Genomic DNA, 25,948 nt, shown 5'->3' on the forward strand with positions numbered 1-25,948 from the left:
AAATGCTGCTAATGGTTGCCGCTCAAATTCTGTATCCCAAGTGTATGGTGACGACGAGAGCTCATCTCTGATGGTTTGTACCTTGTCACAGAAGAAATTTGCAAAGATGTCTGGAAGGTCGACTGGAGAGAAGGTAGTTGGAAGTGGTGTTGATTTGTTCCTTGACATTAGCTTGTTAGTAATCTTGAAGAGCTCTTTGCAGCTGGAACTTTCCATGATCTTAGTAGTGTAGTGGGCTGATTTCACTGCATGGACTATATTTGTGATATTCTTCTTAGCGACTTCATAGATTTGCTTATGAATAGTGAGTCTGGTGGAAAGCCAGAGCCTCTCAGCTTTACGGCGGTCTCTTTTAGCAGTACGAAAGCTGGTCCCTAACCCTGCTATACCATGGAGAACACTTCTGAATTGATACTCTGCACTTGGTAGCTGGGGCATGTTTGTCAGGCAATGAACGTAGACAGTTATCGATTCGTTCTGCTGTAGGAGGTAAGCAAGTTGTTAGGTTAGCTTGGATCTCATGCATTAGTTTGGTTCTATTTATCATACAGAGGTTTCTCTTAGTGGCAGATAAAGGTGGAGGGTTGGGACTGATACATCAAACTGGCATATAATTAAGAGGTGATCTGATGCAAGGTCATGGGATACCAGGGAGGACCGTAGAATGTTATCCTCAGGTCTATGAAGAATCCAGTCTAAAATGTGACCATGTTTATGGGTGGGTTGGTTAACTGACTGTTTGAGGTTGAAAACATTAATGGAATCTATGAGTTTTGATGTATTTGAGTTTCCGGGACAGTCAAAGTGAAAGTGAAAGATAGCATCTAACTTAAACTTGAACAAACAACTGGTGAAACAGTGGGAATTACATTCCTCATTTTAAAAAATGTCCTCCATATTTTCCCTTGTGATCTCAATCTTCAACATTTTGGTCTCTTATTGATATGTTTATATATTATCCTCATGTAAAGTGATACGTCATGCCTAATGAAAGTCCAATACTTCCAACAATAACAAAAAAAGTTTATATATAACTTGATATCAGGCAAATATTAACTTTAATTTTTTGAAACTATTTCTGCTACATTCTTAATATGGAAGACAAAAAATTATAAATGGGCTAACAGGGAAAGCTTGGAATGTATCAAACCTGTGTGTCTACGCATGTGTCGTTTTAGCGAACCCTTTGTTTTGAATGCATAGGTGCAGCCATCAATCTTACAAACAAACTCTCTCCTGTCAGTGTGGGTCAGCATGTGTGTCTTCAGAACAGTTATCTGGTGAAAGATATCATTAATAGCTAAACAACAAAGAGCTGAACAATCATCAAAATAAGAAGTATGAGATCAGTATACATGCATGCATTTTCTACTACCCTAATATCCATGAACTATTATGTTAAAAATGAGATATGAAAAAATTCCTTTAAGGAAAATTCAGGATTATATGACTGTATTTTAATCCCTGATGACAATGAATGTTCTGTAAAATAAAGAATTTTTACCAATCAAGAAATAAGAAAGGTATTTTTAAAATATCTCAAATTAGGGAGTAAGTCTGAGATGTTTATTGAAATTGGGGACTGAATTTTGTGAAAATATTATATTTCTTTTGATTGCTCTCATTAAATGTAACATGACCATGGTCAGAGCTTTATGACCTCAATGATAAACGGTTCAAAGTTGAAGCCATCAAATGCAGAAAAACATGATTAGCAAACACAATAATCATTAAAATCATGAAGCAATCAATTTTCTTTTTCTACACGACAACTCTGTATATTAAATGTGCATATCATTTGCAAAATAACCAAGTGATTATCAAAGAATAAAGAAGCTATTTCCCATATCTCCAGATTACCTCTTTAAATCTGTGGCCACAGGTTTGGCAGGTATAAGGTCTGAATGCCTGATCTTCAGGATTATGCTTTCGTCTCTCAGGATTTAATGACTCCTCCACTAACTCCTGGGCAGCTGACTCCATCTCTTCTCTTGATGGTTTGTAATCCTCATCCTCATCATCTTCTACCTCCTCTTCATCTTCCTCTCTATCATGGTCATACTCTATATGACGCCTTAGAGTAGCCTCCCTGAAAAGTTATTCATAAAATTAGATGGTAGGGAGGACCATTTCTGAAAGGAGACATACAGTATGTACTACAATAAAGAAACAACATGTTAAATACATATTAGATTGTAAGCGATGTTTCCTAATCTATGCTGTGGCAACTGACAACATGATCATGTTTTACATCTGAGAGCTCCCTTCATAAATAATACATAATCCAGACTCATTTGCCGGTATACAGAATATCCAAGAAAAAAATAATGGCTTGTCTAACAGCATTTAAATTATCTAGCTCACAAAATAATAATTCACTCTATCAGTTTTTACTTCTAAATATTTATCATTTTGTTGTTTTGGAAATTACTTGTTGAAAGTAAATATGTAGTCATCAGCTTGTTATGCTACTGACTTGTATGACATCATATAAATATATATAAATATGTAGTTTTCATGGTTTAAAACTAATGTAATTGACATGCAATGCTACCTGTTGCTATTGCATAGTTGGTATTTTTCCATATGGAAAATACCCTGACCATATGAAGAGAATCCATCCTCCCATTAGGGTGAACCAGCATTTTCCAATACACTGCAACACCCCACATACATTGCCCATGCACACTACCCTTCATTATTTTCATTGGGAGTAGCCTAACTTAGTGGGACATCAGTGTGGGAAGGGTGGAGTGAACCTGGCAATAGCAATAGGTAAATATCACATCATTAAAATTAATTTTAACCCACCCCCCACCCCAAACTACATTTTAATATCAGTAATATCATACCTTTTACTAATGCACAGCTGAATTTGTCAGCTTGTGAGGGAGGGTGTTGATCCCACAACTGGCAAAGAAAAACAAATACATAACTCGTCCTTGTTACAGAGTGAGCAGGAGACTACTGCGAGACAGAGTGAGCAGGAGACTACTGCGAGACGGAATCTGCATGGAACACTCTGCACAATGATGAATGAACCCATGGACAACATGCCTTCATTTTGGCGAGCTAATGAACAATGGTAAAAAGTAAAGAAGGTGTGAGAGCACCAAAATGCAGCTTTCAGCACATCCTTCAAAGACGAAAGAGTTAGATGGGACACTGAGGCTTGAACTGTTGGGCTATAATTTTCATGAAAGACAGGTCCCTAAGGTAAAGGACTTGTAAACTCTCTTGATAGTTAATGCAATCCACCTAAAAATGGTGGGAATAAAAACATAAAGCTCATCCCTTGCACATATACAGCTAGACTGGGGACCTCAATCAGGAGTGGAGCAACCAATGCAAGCTGGTTTTTGCTTTGAAAAACCTGGTTGGTAAAGGACATAAAAAAACCCTGATACAACTCTGCTCTATGAATGGGGCAATAAGTTTGCTCCTTTGTCTTGCCGATGCTAAGGTAAGCAAGACAACAATCTTGTGGGTAAGTTTTTTGAAGGAAGCTTCACCTGAAGGTTTATAGAGGGTTTATTAAGAGACTACAAGACACAAGAAAGAGTAAATTCATGCATTAGCTATGGGTCATTGCAGCTCAAAGTACCTGATCAGGTCAGCTAAGTAAGAATCTGACCCATCAGCCTGGTCTTTCCAATCTTTGATAGTGTTGGAAAGGGCTGCATAATAGCTCTTATACTACAAACCAAGCACGGTTTCTCTTTGATTCCTAGCGAGGAATCTTTTTGTACCATTTTTATCAGTCTCTGGTATGACTCAGTTGGGGTTCAAACATGCAACCTCCCTCATCTGAAGCAGATGCTCTAACCACTAGGCTACTGAACAGTAGAGCAGACTGAGATCAGTCTCAGTATCAGTCAGCAGACTGACATCATTTAGCTTTGATCACCAAGACCAAAGAGTGACAATCTAAATGAGCAAAGCGGAAGTGTGCCTGACATTGAGCAGAAGCTGTTCAATCATTTTGAAGATTGGGAAGGCATAAGCGAACAGACGATCTAACTGAAAGTGTCCACTACCCAGGATCTCTGGTCAAGGACTGGTGAACTGTTAAAGGGGATTGTTAGTTTGGTGGCAAACAAGTGCACCGAAGGAATCTCCCAAAGTTTGAATAGGGAGTCTGCTACAGATTAATGGAGCTACCATTATGTGAGACTGTTTTCCCTTTCCTTCCTCCAAAATATTCTTTTTGCTGAAAATGAGCAAAGTCTGAGGGTAATTCTTTCTGAAGTGACCCTGCGAAGAAAGTTACAAAACCTCCACACAGACAAAAGTTGAATATACGCATTCCTGAAGGGCTAAGAACTCTGCCCTCATTTCCAAACTGTTGATTTGATGGGTGGGTAGATTCTTCCAAGTACCATAAACCCTAAAGAATGAGTGCTTGCAGCTGTAGATGAGCACCCCACCCTGAATCTAATGCATCTGTGAACAAGTAAGAGTTGGGTTTGGGGGCTGTATGGAAACTGCTCAAATTTGTCCATCAAATCAGGACGTGGAAATCCCAACCCAGAGAAATCATAGCATCTAAAGGGTACCTGTGCAGTTTCCACACTGCCAATAGAAGAAACTGGTGAGGAAACAAGTGCAGTCTGCCTTTGGTAACAAGTCTGCTGCGGAGTTTAGGATCCCCAGCAGATACAGAAAAAGGATTAGCTGACAATGTGGTCTTTACTTGCAGAGCGTACAACAGAGACAGGATCTTGTCATAGATTAATCCTCTGTCTGTGAGGAAATTCATCCCCACATAGACAAAATTTTGAGATGGAGTGAGTTCTAATTTCTCTTGGTTTAGCAGAAGGCTTAGCCTGGTCACTATGGTCCAACAGTGTGACAGATCTTGTCAGACAGACTCAAGCTGACCATTGTGGATCAACCATTCATCAAAATACTGGAGGATTGGGATACCTAGTGACCTTATGTGCTGCAGCTACGCCTATGACCCTGGTAAAAGTTCTAGGTGTGGAGGCCTGGCCAAACAGCAGAGTTCAAAACTGGAAGACCTCCCCATCCAAACAAAACAGGAAGTACTTCTTGTGTAGGGGAAAAATAAGGATATGACGGTAGCATCCTGAAGATCGATGGAGACTGCCCAATTGCCAGGTCTTATGGCATTCCTGACTGAGGATGTGGTCTTGATCATGAATGGTTCCTCCAGCAGAAATCTGTTCAGGGAAGATAGGTCAATAATGAGATGGGACTTGTCCCCCTTTCATGGGATCAAGGAAAATTTGGGAGTAGAAGGCCTGAGTGAACCACTTCTAACTGGCAAAAGAAAATGGAGGGATATAACTATAGGAGTAAGACCCAGAAACCAAAGCCAATAGACATATTTTATAATAAAACAGACAGAGCCACTGATCGTTATGCCAGACCAAGTCAGTCATAAAAGATTTAGTATGGTGCAAACAAGATCACACCTCTGTCTGTGTGGGTTTGAGTCTCAGGCTTGGCTAATGTAGGTATGTGAGAAAGCTTGCCAGTAGCTTCTTGTGGGTCGGTGGCTCTTTCAGGGGTTTTCCCTGGTTCTTCCTCCACCAGTTATACTGGCCGGCATGTATAGCCTATCTTGTACTGAAAAATGGCGTTAAACCCTATAACAAAAACAGCAACAAACAAGATCCAGTGGAAGAGGGACACTATGCAGGACAGGGACTAAGTCCATAAGGCTGTCTACCCCTGTCCTAAAAAAAAAGGGTAAGGGCTTGCAAACTTCCTCCCTGGGCCTTTGCAGCATGTCCTTTTAGGGCTTGACTGATGAGAGGGAGGTTTGAGATGGGGTTGTTGCTTTGACTGTAGCTGTGCAGTTTTAAAAAATATGCACACAAGAGATATAATAAATTTGCTTGTTAACGCTCAAAACAATGCAAAATATTCATCAACATAAGCAATGCAGATATTACAGCCATACGACCATAATATGAATGAAAGAAGTATGCGTGGGCAGTTAGTGGCATGTCCCTGGGGCAATGCAGTGTTCTGGGATCTTCTTCACTTAAATGAGAAGACAATTTTTCATCATAAGCTCAGGGTGTTTTCCCCCCAAGAAAACTACCAGCTATGCCACAAAAACAGATATGGTAATACTCATAAATTCGGCCAATTCCTACAAACAATTTTATCATGTTAATTAGGATCTTTTGGATCCTGACAAATTTTTCTAACACATCAGAACATTACTTTACCATTACACTCATATTAAATGAATATACTTTATAATAAAAAGGAAAAACAAACTGGAAGACTATTATTTTTCAAATGCTTGTAATTAGGCACTGGTTATGACAAGATTTTGTGTTTCCAATCTTTCTCTGCTTTTACTGTGCAACAGAGTGACTGTTAACCACTGAATGAATGGCAAATGTCTCAAAGTAAAATGTAAAATTGTTTCATACAAACATGAGTCACTAATACTCTATACTCTGAAAAGAATTACAAAGAATTCAAGACCATTTCTTCTTTTTACCAGATCAAGGCTGAAATAATCTGATATTCTTGAGGTATAAGGTTTTCTGTTTGAAATTAGCCTGCATGGCAGTCATACTGGCAATAAGACCAGCACCATTTTCAGTTAGAACTAGATACAATTAGAAGACTTTTGGGGAAAACCCTAGGCCAATATGACCATGTATTCAGGAGAATTAGTGACAAGATTTTAAATGTGTTTATTATGACAGCCAAATCTGAGGACAGATCAACACTATTTTCATTCAGAACCAACTCAATATCATAACTGGTCTTCTGTTGATAAGACCACGTCATTATGGCTTTCCATTTATATGAGGTAGCAATAATAAGATTTTCAAGATAGTGGCTATGTTGGAAACACTGGATGTCAGACTGGCACCATTTCCATGTAGTACAAACTAGACATGATAAACGACTTCTGTTGAAAACCCAAAAGTTAAACTGGATTTCATTATGGACTAACAATAAGATTTTCAAAATGGCTGCCGTGGTGACCATAATGATATCTGATAGCACCATTTTTATTAGGGACAAGCCAAACATCATGTCTTTTAGTGAAACTCCCAAACTGATATGACCATCCATTCAGAAGGAATAGCAATAACAAAATTTTCAAGATGGCCACTGCCACTCTAGTGGCTATACTGGATGTCCGGTGAAAACCATTTTCATTTATGACTAACTAGACGAAAGAAGTCTTCTGGTGTAACCCCCATACTTTTTGTTCAGGAGAAGTATTAATATTAAGCTTTTGAAGATCAGTAGCTGTGTTGGCCTTATTATCAGAATGGCAACATTTTCATTTAGGACCAACTATACATCATAAGTAGTCTTACTGTGAAAACTCCGTGTTGAAATGACCATCTATTCAGGTGGAGTAGCAACAAGAAGATTTTCAAGACAGCTGCTGTGGTGTATGATATGTAGGATTTCCATGCTAGATGTCTCAGCAGCAACATTTTCATATATGACCAATTAGGCTTAGGAATGAATGACTGTAAGTTTTATAGCAATCCTAAAAGTAGCTAAGTAGTAACAACAAAAATAAACTTCTGCCAATGGATAAACAGACATCAGATGAGAGACAACAGACAACTGGCCATCCCATAAGCTCATATGGGTAATGACCAGTAGTCCTATAAGGGCATCCTGCTATGATCATTTATGCCATATGAACATATGTTACACTCTTGTTTTTTGTATTTGTTATAATTAAACTGAAATAAATATCATAACACCTGCATTGAATTCAGTATGATTAAATGGAATTTTTCCTTATAATTTAGTAGCATATACAAATTATTCATGGTTATCAAAATAAAAAAAAGTTAAATATTAAATCCGGTTGAAGCCCAAGAGTTAACATACTTTGATTACATACCTGTTGAATTTCCTATTGCACTTTTCACAGACATAGGTTGGCATTTCCTTAATGACCAATTCCTCATTAACCTCTGCATATTTTCTTTTGCCTCTTCTTCCTGATAATTCAATTAATAAAAAGCACAATTAATTAATTAATTGCTCATTTAGTCCACAATGGTAGATATAATCATGTAAAGGCTTTTAAAAAATTGATCAGAGCTTAACATTTTTTTGGAATAGTTATTACCAAGGCAAGTTTCTTCATCTTTATTTTTCAATTGATTAACTGTTTCTATGATTTTTGCTTTAGTAAGTGTTGGGTAAAATGCTGGCTGAATTTTGGGATAGTGTTTCAGAAAAATATTCATATTAAGCAAAACAAAAATAACGAAGCACAGAATACTTAAAAAAATTATGAAGCCAACTCTGTCAACCCTTCAGATTCTACAAGCTGTTTAGTGCAATCATAAATAATGAACATAATAGATTAAGATTCATGATGCCTAAATAAATCTTGAATATTATATAATAAAAAAACATATTTCCTACTTAATCCAATAATGTGTTACTCTTACAAGAGTCATTCAAACGTCATCTAACCAGTTATCTCACCTTTTCATGATCTGTCATAACTGACATGGCCATTATGTAAACTAGCTGTTAACTAATTATGTCACCCTGGTTAAACAAAGGGTATTATTTTTATATATTTATATTTACATTATTATTATTATTATTATTATTATTATTATTATTATTATTATTATTATCATTATTATTATTATAAAACTGATGATAACATTAAGCCTGTGGAACTGTAGGATAAGTTTTCTCCCACTTGCTCCATGTTCTTTTTACAATAAAATAAGTTTCACCTGCTTTTCAAATGCCACATCTTCATGTAAGGAAGGAATGGAAACCAACTATCAATTACTTCATTGCCAGGGGCATTATCACAGATGACTGGAAACCATAAAGTGTGAGTTAGGTGTTTATCAAAAACACAACACATTCAAGATTAAATGAAAAGTTTGTCTTCTCATTACTTTCTTCCACCTGGAAATATATATTCAAGTTTATCTAGCTAAACATTAAAAACATTCTTAGATATACAGTTAGTGATAACCGATTAAATTGTATGTCAATGTCTCTGTGTGTGATATGGATTTTTAATGTAACTTTAACAATTTTTCATTCATATCACTATGATGTCTGCAGTGTGGCAGTCTATAGTGATGTCTAGCACTGTGGCATCAAGCCACATACATGCAGCATCATGTCCCACTCACTCACATTATCCTTACACCAGGCCGACCAGTCCTAACACTAATATCTTAATGGTGAGTGCCAAGCAAGGTAGCTGTTAGTATCATTTTTATAAGTCTCTGGTATGACTTGGCCAGGATTTGAACCCACAACCTCCCACGTCCAAAGCAGACACTCTGGCCACTAGGCCACCAGAGCGGTGTGCATGTCAATGTAGTCCTGTAGGTGCCTCTGTTGATTTTAAATAAAATATTACTACTATTCTAAAATTTAATATTAATATAGTTTTACCAAAGTCTGTTTGCTCCTGGTTTTTGAGTGGTCTGCACTTTAGTCATCATCACAAAACTTCTTGACACAAACTTATCAAAATAGACTACTGTAACGGCTGTCTGGGTTATTAAACTGGGTCAAGAAAAGGTCATGTTGGACCTCATCATTACCAATGCAGAACAGTAGTAAACATTTTATCCAATAAGCTGCATTTCAGTGTCACATTATATCACAACATTCATTCTGGTTTACACTGGATCACATATCCTTGTTGCTTTGATCTCAGGGGTCACGCTATCAGGCAAAGTGGGAGACTAAGTCGCAAAAAAATGTAAACTTCGCCTTCTTCTGTTAGGAAAGTAAAAACGACTTCGCCCTGTGATTTTTTTTAGAGGTACATTGACCAACCATACTTTCTGAGATGCCCCCATCCCTTAGCCAGGTTAGTTCTAGTGTTGTGTTGTAGCAAAATGTATTCATCGAGCCATCAGTAGTTAGGCCTGGTTTTGACATCAATTAAGCCGACAAACTCTTGCACATTCACAGGCATGTTTTGATACCTGATTGACTATCTACCCTTTCCCAAGTAAGTTAGCAGCAGTATCAATGCCCTATTTCCACATGTTATCCCTCAATAATAAACATACAAACTGTTTTGAAGCTTTAACAATAATATGTAAATAGCAATTTGTGTCTTAAGATCATAATCGGTGATTTTTATATTTTAACTGCCTCTTGTACACTACTTCATCATAAAATTAGTTTGAAACTGTAAGTGAACCAGTAACAGGTAAATAATGGCGGACATTGCTATGTCAGGGAAATGCCAATTTATTAGATTGTTTGTTTTTGTAAATTGTCGGGCAAATATATTCAGAAAATAAACAATTCATAGTATAGGATTTAAGATTTAGCTTTAAAATGCAAGTATATAGGTCAGAAATGCATAGAACAATGCTATGTTGTGGAATTCGCGAGAATGGAGAAGTTTTGTAAGGTCAAAGTTGTTTTCTGACTTCTCTCATATTTGTGAAAATACGGAAAAAAGCAGTGAAGCAGATACTATTTAACCAATACCTAAAATTACTACAAGTACATAGACAAATAAATAAACCATACATTTGCAATCCTATCAATGGACTGTTGTAATAAAGCAAAGTGAGTGATTACACATTACGGAAACCCCTCCTTTTAAAAATAGATGCCCTCACACCTGTGTTGATTCGGGTGGAAAGGGTTTAGTGCATATACTGACTATAAAGGAGCCATATTTGTAATTTTATGCATTTTAGTGTGTTATGTATGAACAGTCACAGTAATATTTTATCCACAACAAAGAAATGAAGAACAGTATGATTTGAAGACGTGTGCATTAGCCCTCATGTACATGGTACAGGGGTTGTTTCAAACGCATTTTGAAAACCTTGAAAATACAATTATTGAGAAAATATATTCCAAAAAATAAAGAAAACTTTAAAAGATGTATTACTGGTAGCTGATTAAGCACTTTTATTAACTAGCAATTACAATGTAGTTTCTATTCTCTTTTAGAGTAATATGACCAAAATAACTCTGATAATTTTTTACTTGAAAACCTAGTATTGCTTAAATCCAATGTTAAATGCAAATATGCTACTGGGAAATAAAATAGAGGCATAATTCAAATAAGAGAACACACTGTATCTTGTGTGTATCTTGTTTCGCTACCGCTTAACCCTGCTGAGCTCTCACTTCTCCCTGTTCTGTCCAAATGGAGAAGTCCCTTCTCCCTAAAATTAAAGTCTAGCTTGACCCCTGGACCTCCATTCCAAAGTTTAAGTTTCTTGGGTAGGTCCTGTTGGTGAGGACTGATCCAGGGGCACATTTATCATTTCATGTCCAGTAAATATGTATATGATTATAGGATGGGGATTTCACTAGTTGACAAAGTTTATGACCCATGGGATTGACTCCTAGGTCATTATCAGTTGCATATATGTCTTTACATGCCATGAACATTTTGGTTAAAGTGTGCAGATCTCAACAGTTTCTTTGTCATGCCCTGGAGGTAAGGAAAGCCCCACACACACACACCAAGGCATCACCCAGGGGTCTGATATGCACTGACACTAGATTGCTGATCACATATGCCAATTCTCACACATTTATTATATACAACTCTGACATTATTTTAAATTTCACTCCTTTCCACAACGCCCCACTTCTTGGGGCACTCTCAAAATTCAAAAACTGTTGGCATAGTCTACATCCACTATCACTGACCCATGTTTCACAAGTCCAACTCAAATGGTGTAGGAGGAGTTAGAGAACATTACATACATGTAAGTACACCTAATGTTTGAAAGTAAAAGTTGTCTCACAATATCCTTGCACTTCTGAAAATGTGTGGGGATAATAATAAACTGTCATCTCTGTGCGTCTTTTTAAAGTCACTATCACAGGATTCACTGTAGTACAATACCCTTCTGACGCCATGAAATCATACACAGATACCAGTTACTGTTTCGATGTATATCTTATCAACCATCTTGCAATAGTGACAGATATATTACAATATCATTACTAAAAATAAGTACCAAATCTACATTTGCTTAACAGTAACAATTACAGTGGGACCCCGTTATAACACGGTAGCTGGGAGCCATAGAACCCGACCGCGTTATAGACCGAACCATGTTATAAGCAACCAGGTCAGTTAGCTGAAGAAAATTATGCATGTACTCAAAAAAAATTGCGAGGAGGGGGTGTAGGTAATAAATGCGGGCAGTAAAATACGTGCTTCATCAGCACAGTTACCTTCTTAAATCGATGCATATTAAATGAGAAATACATCTGTAGTGAAAACAGAGAAGACATATATAATAGTTTACTTCATTTAGAGAACCATGAATTGGTACATATATGTGAATACTGTTTATATATACATGTTTAATGTATAGCATAAATAGTATCAACACCATGTACTCACCCGCGAACCTCATTATATACATTGAATCCACAATACAAGTGATTCCATCGAAAATATGCACATACACAGCTTTAAAATATTCAATAATTTTGTCACAGGTCATAATGGTCTGAATTCAGTGGAAAAATACAGCACAATTACGTAACGAATGATGAAGCACATATACTTTTCAGTATGTACCAAGTCGGTAAAAGTTAGGCCTAGTTTGCGTTTTAAGCCACCGTTGGTAGCATTCGTAAGCATAAACTTTTTCCCTTCAAAAAGAAAGTTTTCACGGCACAGTTAACATGTTCCAGTCACGTTGGAAAATGCAAACATCCATTAGATTCCATCACTTTCATTTAAGTTTGGTACTGACTTCCTTTGATCAAAAGTTCTTCGTTTTTATTGAAAGATTGTAGTCGGCTTTCTTTGATGACAGGTGCATGCGTTATTGAAGTCACTGCTAAAGGACAGCTTTGGAGAACCAAACAAATGCCCATTTCTTATTGCGGCAGCAACATCAAATAATTGCATTGCATGATTGAGACCGATTTTTTTTCTTTCCATTTGCTGAGTACATTTTCATGACAATCAGTGCTTCAAAGGTAATCTGTTTCCTTTGAAATTTCTGCAAACTATTTTATCTGGGTAAATTTTTAAAAAGGAATTGGCTGTCATTTGGAGTGTTCTAGTTACTGTCCCTCCATGCCTATTGAACAAACCAATAAATAAGATGTATTTTTTAATTTTTAAAAAAATTTTTTTTTTTATATTTGTAGTAGCAGCATGATGCTGCCTTCCACGCATGCGTCTGAAAATTAACAAAGGGTCAACGGACAATAGAGAGGCAGGTGTTCTGATTTGACGACAGGGATTATTACAGAAAATGTGAGTGCTCTGAAGGATTTAATTCTGCATGAAAAGACGAGGAATTTTACTTACCATCCACATACAAATGTCAGTCTTTGTAAATATATTAATTACTAGCGAGCAGCCGAAAATCCGATGAAAGATAGATTACCAGAAATGTCAACAACAAAGAAGCGGATATTTCACAATATACAGTACTTATGCTAGATGTCATGATAAGCGGATTATAATATAACAATGCACTGTTTAGATGGTTTGTCAATATGAACAAAGAATCTGTTTACGTAGCAATAGATAAATGTCAGTGCATTTTATATCTAGTTTGTGGCTTCCTTTCATGGGGCCTCTGAATATCTGCACTCCAAACCAATGGTTGTATATAAAAATTAAACAGCCAACAACGTCGCCAATAAGGAAAAAACAATCCAAATTTGCGACATTGGCGAAGACCTACGCGATCCCAGAATAAACTTTTTATGCGTTACTTTTCGTACTTTTAAGAAGAAAAAAATACTTTTGCATGTACGAGAAAAATACATACAAAATTTCTGGAGCCACGCCACGATCATCTTGTATTATTCATACGTGATCTCTTCCCCAAAATGATAATAAAGTTTTTACGTTTTTTTCCGTACTTTTAAGAAAGATTTTTTTTTGTGTACAAGAAATTTCAGGAGCCACACCATGACCGCGTTATATCTGAATTCGTGTTATAACAGAGCGCGCTATAGCGGGTTCACACTGTACCTATCACTATTGCTCTGCTGAATTTGCAAGTGTGGGGAAAACTGATTGCCTCAAAAACTGGTGTAAAAAAAATGACATACTCTCCCTTACATTAGGGATGCCCACTAATTAAGTTCATAGTAGATTGGGTCACTTTTGATATGTTCAGTTACAACATGATATATATTTCACAAACTGTATGATCAAAGTGTTATTTACAAAGCTCAAGCTCAGTCTCTAAATAAACATCTGCATATGACAGTACAGACCAACAAGTAGATCTCAGCTTTTTTCTTTCTTCTACTTGTAGGTCTAATGACAGTGAGACCAAAGTAAGGGAAAACTTTATCAGACAATTCCTTGATTTTGCAGCAGATGCATATATGTCAACCAGAATGCTTTTGGCCTAATCAATATGCTTTTTTCCCCACCAAGTTACATTTTACACTGGCCTATATACGGATTACACTGTTCTGCTTTGTTAAAAAATATCAAAAAAACAAAGTAAGAAAAAGTTGTTTTTCTCAATTTTATCATCATCTATTCCCCTCATATAAATTTAAGAATATTCTAAAAAGATGAATAGTGTAAGAGCACTTTCCTTATTAGCTATTTATAGCAACTGTATATGACCAGTTTCCAAGAAAACAGATGGGTACCTTCAAATATTGAACTCTGCCTCACAGATTGATTAAATTGATAAGCTTCTTAAGTTAGCAGACCAGTCTATACTTTTAAAGAAACTGGTGCCAGATGTTTCGCAAAATGGTGTGAGTTGTGGATGTTATATGACAGAAAATGTTATAGCAGATGGATCTTTTCAAATTTCAAAACATGTCAGATCAGAAAAATGGACAAACTGACACTGCTTTACAAACTTTGAAAGAAGATGAGTAATGTAATACAGCTCTTCAAGCACATGATCATGCTCCCTGCAGAATTCCAGTTTGCAATCATTCAGCAAAAGTTACGCATAAAGACTAGTTAAAGAGAGAGCTGAACATGAATAATGTTTCCAGTAAAGTCTGTATTTGTATTCTTCTAATCCATATGGATTTAGTTCCTTACTGACAAGAATTTTGATTAGCTGAAAAATGAGGTTAGTAGCAACAATAAATTTATCTTTTTCATATGTTCTGTAATTCTGGCATGTAATATATGGATAAGACATTATTAGTGAAATATATTGGATACTGTGAAGTTTTAATCAATGGGTATCTGGCAGAAGTTTTCTAAAATTTCACAGCCTTACTTGCAATCAAATAATGCCAGGACTGAGTCACTCATTTAAAAGAGAAAATTTCAATATGTTGCCAAAAAATGAATCTGAATACACAAAGGCAATTCCCAGGAAATGAACTGCACACAATAAGCTTACAAGAAAAATAGGACAAGTATCTACATGGCCAATGACATCGTAGTCAGACTGGCTCTGAGTTTTCTCTATTCTAGACTTCTAAAGCATTCTGAATAATGGAAGCTGGAATTGTGATAATGTCCCAGAAAGTAGGGTAAGCAAGGCATGGCAAAAGGTCAAAGCAACAGTGTTGTAAAAGTATCCAAACTTTAACACAGCAATCCCTCAGAGGATTTGTCTTTACTGACAGAAAGGTAACTATGTAATAACGTCACAATGTTGCAATCTAAAGTGAATGCTGCTGTTACCTCTAATAATTTTTGTGGTGTTCTTTTCCTTCTCTGCTTGTCCCTCTTCATTGTTGGATTTATCATGTTCATCATTTTCGTGGCAAGGTGAAACTTCTTTTTTCACTTCTTTTCTAACCAACTTGGGTATAATCATTCGTTTGTCTCCCACTGATCGCTGATATGTGACTCGGAAATTGTCATGGTTAACCTTGTGCTCAAGATATTGCCGGATATCATAAAATATGATGTTACACTTCTTACAAACATGGATGTCAGCTTCATCTTCCTCCCTCTCCGATGCAGAACCTAAAACAGAAACCTGAGGTTCAGTTTTCTCATTATGATTGCACTGTTAAGATAGTTTGCCAGTGTGAACAAAGGATTTGTTTACCTAACAATAAATTCCAGCACATTTTTTCAGTATGTGGCTTCCTTTCATGGTGCATTTGAATATCTCCATTCCAAACCCGAGACTGTATATACAAGTTTAAACAGCCAACAATACTGTTGCAAAAAAATAGAAAATTGCCTGATGGCATATTTTTTGGCCTACAAGGAAACAAATCGCAATTTGTAACACTGATGAAGCTCAGTACAATCCCAGAATGAACTTTTAACATGTTATTTTGTCATACTTTTGAAGCAAAAATAGTTTTTCATGTGCAAGAAAATACAAGTATACAAAATTTCCGGAGCCACATGTTCATCTTTTATAAAATTCATACACAATCTCTTCCTCAAAATGATAGTTAACTTTTTATACATTAACTTTTGGAATTTTGAGAAGAGGAAAAAAATTTACACAAGAGAAAGATGCATGCATATGAAATTTCTGGAGTCATGCCACAATCGTGTTGTAATGGCGGGTGCTATACTGGGTCATGCAGTATGACTATTAAATTACATTTTTCTGTCTTATGCAGTTTTGTAACAATGTTTTGTTTTAAAATATCCAATTTCAAACAGTCATAAAATATGTTAAAAAAATATAAATATGTCCGCAATGACCTAAAAATCTAATCAGGTCATCTATGTATGCAAACAAAAATGCTAGCAAAAATTCATTGGTATACACTGAATGGGTCTTGCCCATTGCTGCTAAAAATCTTTTGAGTCAAACAGATCTACAGAAGTACATAGTCCTACAACGTAAGATACATCACCCGATATTTTTGTTCGGGGGTGGGGGGGGAGGGGTGATAGCTCTTGCTGCCTAAATAACAGCATTGTGTAGCGTCTTTTGATGTCAACACTACAGTATAACGAAAGTCAAATTTTCAGAAATATCACACACAACTGGCAACCAATAACAACACTTTCCTACAAAGTAAAGTTATAATGTTTTTGTCAGACTTTACTTACCCTGATGTCTTTTCTCTAATAAATTCAAATTCTCACAAAAGAAATGGACCTGTTTTCAAGTTTCGTTGGCCTACATTTCATTTGGCTGGAAAGTGAAGAAAGCTGGGAATACCAAAATCGAGTATAGCTGAAATATATTTCTTTAAAAAAAACGAATAAAAATATATTATGCCTGTTGGAACTGTAAAGCAATGTTTCATTTCGTTTAACAAACATATCCGCCACATGAAACTACTTAAACATACTTCGGCATACCTCGACTACCGTTGCATTACAAGGCTGTTATTTGGATGGTAAGTCATAGCACTAAAACAAAACCAACATATGCTATGTCTTAGATTGAAGGACTACAGTAGTACAGGGATTGCTGAAATTGGTTCAAGGGTTGATAAGTACCTTGAACAAAACAGATCAGGGGCTCCAAGTGGCTGAGTGGTCTAAAGCGCTCACCATTACGGATCACTGCCATCTCACCTCTGTCTGCGTGGGTTTGAGTCTCAGATTCGAACAGCAGAGAACTTACCCTAGGAGAACTCATCCCAGGTGTCAGGAGAAGTCACCCCTCTTTGCCTGGAGAAGTCGCCCAAAGGATTATATATAGTAATTCTGAGATGTCACCACATGGTTGCTAAGGCTTTACTTATTGTTGTTTTTCTTCAACTTAATAACTTATTAAATCTATAAAATTTTCAATTTTTCAACTTTTCCATTTGATCAACTCCACTTCTGTTCTTAACGAACAATAAGTGTTATCTGTCCCTTTGGCTCTGGTCTTCAAATCATTAGTTGCATTTAATTTGGAAAGGGTTCCAAACTAACATTAGTAATAACATAAGTCATCCTGAGATGCCTTTATGGCATGGACCTCTATAATCCAAAATCGATTGAATTGGCAATGGCCATCAATAAGCCAAAGAGTTATATTATCATTTCTCTAACTGAACAATTTAATCTGATTGTTCATTGAGATTTGCTAACCATTGACGAATGATACTTCAACTCGATAAAAAGCATCATTGACGCCTACTCAGGAAATGCGGTCGCTACTGAGTTCATAATCAAGGCTACTGCACAGAATTCAGACAGTTTCTGAAAGATCACTTATTCTACGCCCATCATTTAGTTTATTTCTTCTTTTTTGTCAGTGTTCGTAATTTTATTATTTCTTAATAATGACAAACTATTTCAAGTTGAACAAGAAGTTTAAAAAATATTTCACTACTAAATTACGGATGCAAAATAAGATTACGTTACTTTCTTATATATAAAAACACCATGATCACGTGTACTAGCGGGATTTTGTTGCCTTAAATGCATATTTGAACTGCTCGACGTACTTGGGACATAATGAGAAGATCATCTTTAAAGACAAATCTAAACGTCACATTTAAATCCTGGACTTAACTGAATATTTCACATGGTCCGAATCAGCTTTGAAATTTGAAGAATCAGCCAGAAATCTGGGCCGATTCAGTCAGCAATTTGTACCAATTCAGCCGGGTCCGAGTTTGAGAGTAATTACCACATTAATGAATAATGTTAGTGTATTAGATGTATCAATCATGAAAGTTAATAGTTATATTTGTTTTACAAAAATTCTCGTGGTGATCCAGTGTGTGTTGTTATAAGAAATCTAACGCTTTTATATGAACAGACTTTCAATTATAAGTGATTTATTTTTCTATCATCAACATCACTCAAACAAGATGAATTTTTTTTTATGAAAGCAATGATTATTCATTCTCTTTCAAATTTGTCAAAGCATTTGTCCAACATATTGCATGCTACATTTTTATAGGTTATTAAATAAATCACATCAATTGATATGCAGTTAGTGTTATCACATAGAGAAAATGTTTTTTCTTCTTTTCTGTCTGTTTAGTTCTAATTAAAAAATCTTGCAATTTCTTCAGTCTTCTTTAAGCGAGAATTGGGGTCTTTTTGTGAAGTGATTATGCGCTGGTTATATTTGATAAATTTAGGAGACTATAATATTTATTAATTATACGACCTATATTAGATAATAAAGGATTAGATTGTATTGTGAAAGGAATTACATCTCTCTATTTTACATTCTGCTGTGTTTAAAGCCTCATGTTGAGTAAGATTACGGGCTTTGTTCAGCGCAGAATCAATTATATGTGTACAATGATTTCTATTTTGTAAATATGTTTGTAATTTATTCAACAAATTTTGTAATTGACATTCATCTGAAATAATGCATTGGTATCTTTTGGACTAGCTATATGGTATACAGTTTTTACATGACATGGGATGACATGAAGAATATTCCACATATTGGTGGATATTAGTTTCCTTGATATGAATATTTGTAGAGATAGTGTTATCAATATTTTTTATTACATTTACATCTAAAAATGAAACATACGTACTTGATGCAGTAAGTAAATTTAATCGTTGAATGAAAATGATTTAGGCGATTAAAAAATTTTTTCAGATCTTCAGTTGAATGCTTCCAGATCATAAATATGTCATCTAAAAATATGAACCAAAGGGATGGATTAAACTTTTCGTTTTGAACAAAATCATTTTCTAATTTACCCATGAAAGGGAAGAGTATGAATGAGTCATATTAATACCCATTGATGTACCCATTATTTGTATGTAATTCATATTATTAAATTGAAAATAATTATTTTCCAAGATAAGTTTTATTATTTTACAAATATCTTCACTAGATAGTGTGCTATTATTAGGATTGTTATCAAGAAAATATTTACACTTTTCAATACCATCTGCATGCGGAATGTTGGTATATAGTGATGTTATATCTAATGATACCAGGATTTAAATTATCAGATAGCTGTGGAATAAACTTCAACTTTTTAATGAAAGTAGCTGTATCTTTAATGAATGAAGGAAGTGATTTCATTAAAGGTTGTAAAACACTATCAATAAATTTGGATAGGTTTTCAGTATATGAATTACAACCTGATACAATGGGTCATCCTGGATAATTTAAAGGTAAATTATGGTCAGGATTTTTATGAGTTTTGGGTAATATGTAGAATTGAGGTGCACGTATGTTAAGAGGGAAAGTATCAAACTCCTCATATACAGAATTAATTTTAGCGATATCATTAATGCATGTTTAAATTTTTTATTTAATTTCTACTGATGGGCCTTCGTTAATGTTTGTAGCACTTTTCATCATTTAATTGACGTTCAACTTCTTTAACATAATCATCTTGATTCATAATAATAATAATGTTTGACTTATCATCCTTTTTGATCACTATACTGTCGTCATTCATTAGATTATATAAAGACTTAATTTCGTCTGTAGAAATATTACTATGATATTGCTATCTCTCTTTTGTGATAGCGTATATATAAAAATATAAATATGAATCACGTAAAAGATTATTTAATTCTGTTATAAAAAGGTTATCTGGGTGACTTGAGGCGACTTCTCCAACCAATTTGGGGCGACTTCTCCCAGGGCAAGTTCTTTGCATACCCTCGGATTCAGCCAATGTGGGTATGTGAGAAAGCTTGCCAGTAGCTTATCGTGGGTCGGTGGTTCTTTCTGGAGTTTTCCTGGGTTCATCCTCCAACATTAATACTGGCCACCATGTATAGCCTATCGTATGCTGAAAAACGGTGTTAAACCCCACAACAACAACAACAAAACAAATCTATCCAAACACTTTCTTCAATATTAGTATTATTTGTTTCATTAAAGAAACATACTTCAACTTAATCTGATTCTGGCATTCCCAGCTTCCATCGCATTCCAGCCAAATGAAACGTACGTTAAAGGAACTTGAAAACTGGTCCATTTGCTTGTCTGAGAATTTGAATTAGAAAAAGGACATCAGAGTAAGTTAAAGTCCGTCTAAAGCAATATGACTTTAATTTGTACAAAAGAGTTGATATGAACTGCCAAGTGTGTAAGATATTCCTGAAAATTTATCTTCTCATGCTAATGTTAGTCGACCTCAGAACACGCTACAGTGTCGTTATTTAGCGGTGAGGCGGGCGACCCAAAACGAACACAAATAGCAAGGAAGGCGTCTTGCATTCTAGGATTACGTGAAATAGGACCCAGAAGTAGAAAAATGCAATAAATACAACGCACATACCAAAACTTTAGTAAAATAAACTTCATATATTTCATCTGAAATAGGAAGCAATGAACAAGCGCAACTTAAAATTATCAAAAACAGACGAGATTAATCTAAACGTCTATATTTAAACAAAATACAGCGAAACTCAGTCTAGCTGCGGCAGACATATATGTGATTCTCGTTACATATTTCGCACTAATATGAGCTTCGAAGTTACACTTTTTCACACATTAAAAACTACTGTAAATCTATATTGCATGCCTAGATCGTCTGCTAAATTCTGCAATCCAGCAGCTGCCTCCAAACAGTCCGTGCTATCAACATTTGTTCTGTCGTTCTCAGCCATGGCGGTCATTTTTGCGACTTATCGCACTCGGAGTTCGGCAAATCTCGGTACTTTCCGGACCGGAAGAGAAGGTATCATGGACTTCAAAAAACAGCTATACTTATTATTTATAACATAGACATAATTCCCATGATTGTAGACAGACATAATGGTTTATTACAGGCACATGGATTCGCATGGTTGCTTACAATTTACCTATCAATAAAACCTACGTGTTAAAAGAATGTTACAAATGTTGGACTCTTTGCCACCCGCCTCGCCATTAAATTAACAAAACGAATGATTAGTAAATTGATATCCAAATACTGTCTGACAATTAAAGTGAAAATGGGAATACAAATATTTTAACAAAGGAATATTGTCACATACTATTAAGTTTCTGTTTGCTTTTCATTTTAGCTGTAATTATGCAAGAGAAACTTTACACTGTTGTACGATTTAGATTTTTTTAAAGATAATTTGATAAAACAAAACAAGCTTATTACTGTTTAGTTTTTAAAAATGAATAAATAAATAGATAAATGTCACAGTCACCAGTAAATAATATAGATGATCTTTAAGCTCAATCGTGACATTTTCAAATTAACTCAATGGTACGGTGTTTAGAAAAGAGGTGTTTTGATTATATTGTTGGGATGGGGGGCGAATTTAGTTTGCTGTACCTTCTTATTTTGGGGTACAATAATCTACCTGACTCACTTCGTAAATTAAAAAATAGTCCCATTTTTATGATGACAGAGTACTTAAAAAATAGTACTTTTATTATGGTAGAGTATTTACAAATGAGGTTTGTTAATAATATAAGATCGAATTTCTTTCCTGTGCCAACAATTTAAATTTACAGTTCTAGCTCGCGTATAAGTACTAATTTCGATCAAGCGAAATATATTATCAAGTTGAGAAATTATTTATCTACTCTAGCAAAGACGGAGAGCAATGGACGACAGACACTTCGACGTAGCATCAGTATCTGATAAAGGTAAATAGGTGTTGAGTGCAACAAGAGCTTGTTCACACTGCAACATAAAATGATATTACATCTTTGGCAAAACATAAATGATGAAAAAAGCTACAACATAGAAAAGAATTAAACAAAATTAACACGTTTAAGAGAGGTTATAGAAATAATGAATGAGTTTAATTTAGAAGCAATAATTCCGGTATCAAGAGATAACACGTGTTTCTTTAATAGTTTGGAAAGGATAAAATGATGATCAGACGTGGTTGTGTTACACAAGAACTTGGAAGATAATAAACTGTTTTGTCGATTTCAAACATCAAAATAAGATATACTGCAATGTTTTACAAAAGACGCTGACTTACGGATGGTATTTGATCAGGATAACATCAGGGCTTGCAACCCTAACACTGATAGCAAGATGATGAACGGAGTTCAGTACGAACAAGGAATAAATTATGTATTTGTTGCGGATAAATATACGGTTCTGTATTCTATTCAATTTACAGAACAACTCAAAGATCCAATAAATTATGATATTGCTGTGGACGGATTCTTTAGAAACTTAGATAGAATTTATGGAAAACAACTTTGTTAGAAAACAGCGCCTGGAACCTCGTGGTACATGAAGTAGCTGCCATTGCATCAATATTAAGAATGGCAAACTTCGACCTATCCTACAAGCAGGCAATATCCACAGTCACAGGCAGACAGATATTGTTGACATGAAAACATACGAAAAATAAAATGTAGTTATAAATATATCTTGACAGTAATATAGGTCTTTTCAAAATGTCAATGGGCGGAGAAAAGGGAGATAATATACACGACGCTTTCAAAGAAATCTTCAAAGACAGAAAGTTTAAAATTATACAGCCTGATGATAGGAAAGAGTTTTACAACAACGTGTGTATGTGTTTGGATTATAAAATAGCTTTAACAATTTGAGTAAAATCGGTACGATGTTTGCGTTGTAGCAGTTGATAGTGATATCTAGCACTGGGGCATCTTGCCGCAGACATGTAGCATCATGAAAACACTCAATCACATTATCCTGATTCCAGGCGGACCAGTCACAACACTAACCTCTTAATAATGAGCGCCAAACGAGGCAGCTGCAAGTAACATTTTTGTAATTTTTTGTCATGACTCGGCCCGGGCTTGAGCCCGCAACCTCCCGCATCCGAGGTGGACACTCTAACCATTAAGGCCTCCGGAGTGGTCCTTCACAACAAAAAAGGTAAGGATTTATTAGAAAAGGTAAACACCCGATACTTTTCCGTTTACTTAGGAAAACAAATGTACCTGAAATGCTTGACCGAACTCTGAAAAGTATAATGTGATAGCATTTCGCTCATAGGGAAACCACAAAATGGGTTGACATGTTACAAAAGCGATACGATAACACACATCGCTCGTCAGTAGACATTACTCAGACTGAAGCTTGCAAATGAAATAAAAACAGATCCAAAGTATATATCAACATCTTCACACTAGATACATTTGAAATTCTTACATTTAAAATTGGCTAAAAAGGCAGATTTTCGAAATCTGTTTATAAATATTTGCAAAGAAATCATATAAACCTGTTTGATGAAACGACATAATTTTACAACAAAATCAAAGGATCTGTTCGAAAAAGAAACACCGAATGCTTTTCAGCCTTCTCGGACAAAAATACATCTGTGGCAGAAAGGGTTGGCAGAACACTAATGACTAGATTGCTGAAATAATCTACTTAATCTAATCTTTTTACCTTTACCGAAGAGGTATTTAAAATCAGGCAAGTCATTCTAGGTGATCCTGTCGTTTGCAAACTTGAATACTTAACGAGAGAGGATGCAAAAGGAGTGTTTATTAGAATATTAAGATGATGAACACATTTTTTTCCAACCAATTTACTTCCAGTCTTAGCATGTCCAAGTATAATCTATTTGCAAAGATAACGGCAAAATTATCCAACATTTAACTTGTGAGGATCCAAATTATGTTTACCTGTAGTCTTTTGTTAAAATGTCAAGCAACATCTTGCGACATTTCAAATGAAATCTTTTCGTCATACAAACATTTAAAGTTATATATCTTTTAAAATTGTATCCATTTAATTTCAGCCATTAGATATCAAATAAAGGATCTGTACAATTACCATTAGTCTCAAAAAGAAGCTAAGTTTATTTTCTCTTGACGAAGTAAACACTTAAATTCATTTAATGATCATATCCGTTTAGCTTAGAATCTCTGTCGACATCACATAATTCAGTGTTAGCTTGTTATGATTCATTTTGTGTGCCTGTGAAAAATTATCCAGGAAAATGCATAGTTTATGTTTGACGATTGAAATATGACCTGAATAAAACTAGCTTATTTACTTATATCATTGTTTCATCGGGACATTGAGAAGAAAGACGCATTTTGTGCCATTCTAGTGTGGATCAATTTCTTTTAACATAAGAAGTTTTAGAAAGATTGTAATTTTTTTCCTACAGGCTTATTTATCAACAAAATCTCACGATTTCAACAAGTTTTTATTCCTTCATGTTCAACAGCACCATTCTTGCAAATAATATTTTTTTAAAATATTTTGCAGAAACGAAGACGCTGTAATTGTAGCTATTTGTTGTGCTGGTCTTCTGAGCGGCTTTAATTTTTTAAAATAAGCGCTTTAGTCTTTAGCCAAGATTTATAGTTAATACAGAAAAGCCAAAGTAATCTCCTGGAGTAGGATATTAATTTTATGAAAAGATATTTCATGGTTCTTTCAATGGGTCCTTTTAACCCATTATTACGGACAGTTTATTAAATAGACGTCTATTAAACATGCTCAATTTATTGATGGTACGCTTCTCAGATAGAAACAAAGAGAGAAAGACATCATTCTGGCCTCCTTTATAGGGGCGGTGTCACTCTTGCGATGTAGGTCGTACGTAGCTAGTATATGAGAAGAGGTGGTGGGTTCGAACTGTAAAACGGAAGTCAGAACCTGAACGTCTGCAACGTAGCAATTCTTTACTGAACTTAAACATCACTCGATATAGAAAAATTACACACAAATCAAATTATATATTTACATATATTTAAACAAAAATATTATTCAAGCTAACTAACTTTGCACATTCTGTAATTTCTGTATTTTGGAATTAAATGCCGAATAAATTAACAATAATCCAAAAATGCTTAAGAGATAATGTTACAAACTAATACCAACATTATTGTCAGTCAAAGCATTTTATCGAATGCTTGTTCTAAAAGAGTTAAATATTACCTTCCGTAATTTGAAAGGTTATTGTTATTGTGGGGTTTAACGCCATTTTTCAGCACACGATAGGCTATACATGGCGGCCAGTATTAATGGTGGAGGAAGAACCCAGGAAAACCCCGGAAAGAACCACCGACCCACGAGAAGCTACTGGCAGAAAGGTATTTTGTTTCTAAATTAATCATTTTGTAACATGAAGTTGGTAGCAAACATTTTTACAAACATCAATCCTAAAATTATAATATAACACAAATTCTAATTAAATTGAAATAATCCATGGCACACTGTATTTAAAAATTAATATGATATAATAATACAAGATCACAGATGCTTTAAAAGTAGTGAAATATTT

At 35.2% G+C, this 25,948-nt stretch overlaps 1 protein-coding gene across 1 annotated transcript in view; it reads right to left on the reverse strand.

Annotated features, from left to right (window-relative positions):
- The window catches only part of LOC149803026 (uncharacterized), a 67,232-nt gene extending 45,834 nt beyond the window's left edge, over window positions 1-21,398 (reverse strand). The window contains exons 1-5 of the mRNA XM_089952581.1: window positions 21,298-21,398; window positions 15,602-15,889; window positions 7,868-7,967; window positions 1,861-2,089; window positions 1,151-1,277 (exon numbers count right to left, since the gene is read on the reverse strand). Of these exons, the coding sequence (XP_089808707.1) occupies window positions 1,151-1,277; window positions 1,861-2,089; window positions 7,868-7,967; window positions 15,602-15,889; window positions 21,298-21,391 (838 nt within the window). The 5' untranslated portion in view covers window positions 21,392-21,398. The remainder of the gene's footprint in view (window positions 1-1,150; window positions 1,278-1,860; window positions 2,090-7,867; window positions 7,968-15,601; window positions 15,890-21,297) is intronic.
- Window positions 21,399-25,948: the final 4,550 nt, after the last annotated feature.

This window comes from Sinohyriopsis cumingii, chromosome 3 (assembly GCF_028554795.1).
Source record: "Sinohyriopsis cumingii isolate HCF-2022 chromosome 3, ASM2855479v2, whole genome shotgun sequence".
Lineage (NCBI taxonomy): Eukaryota > Metazoa > Mollusca > Bivalvia > Unionida > Unionidae > Sinohyriopsis > Sinohyriopsis cumingii.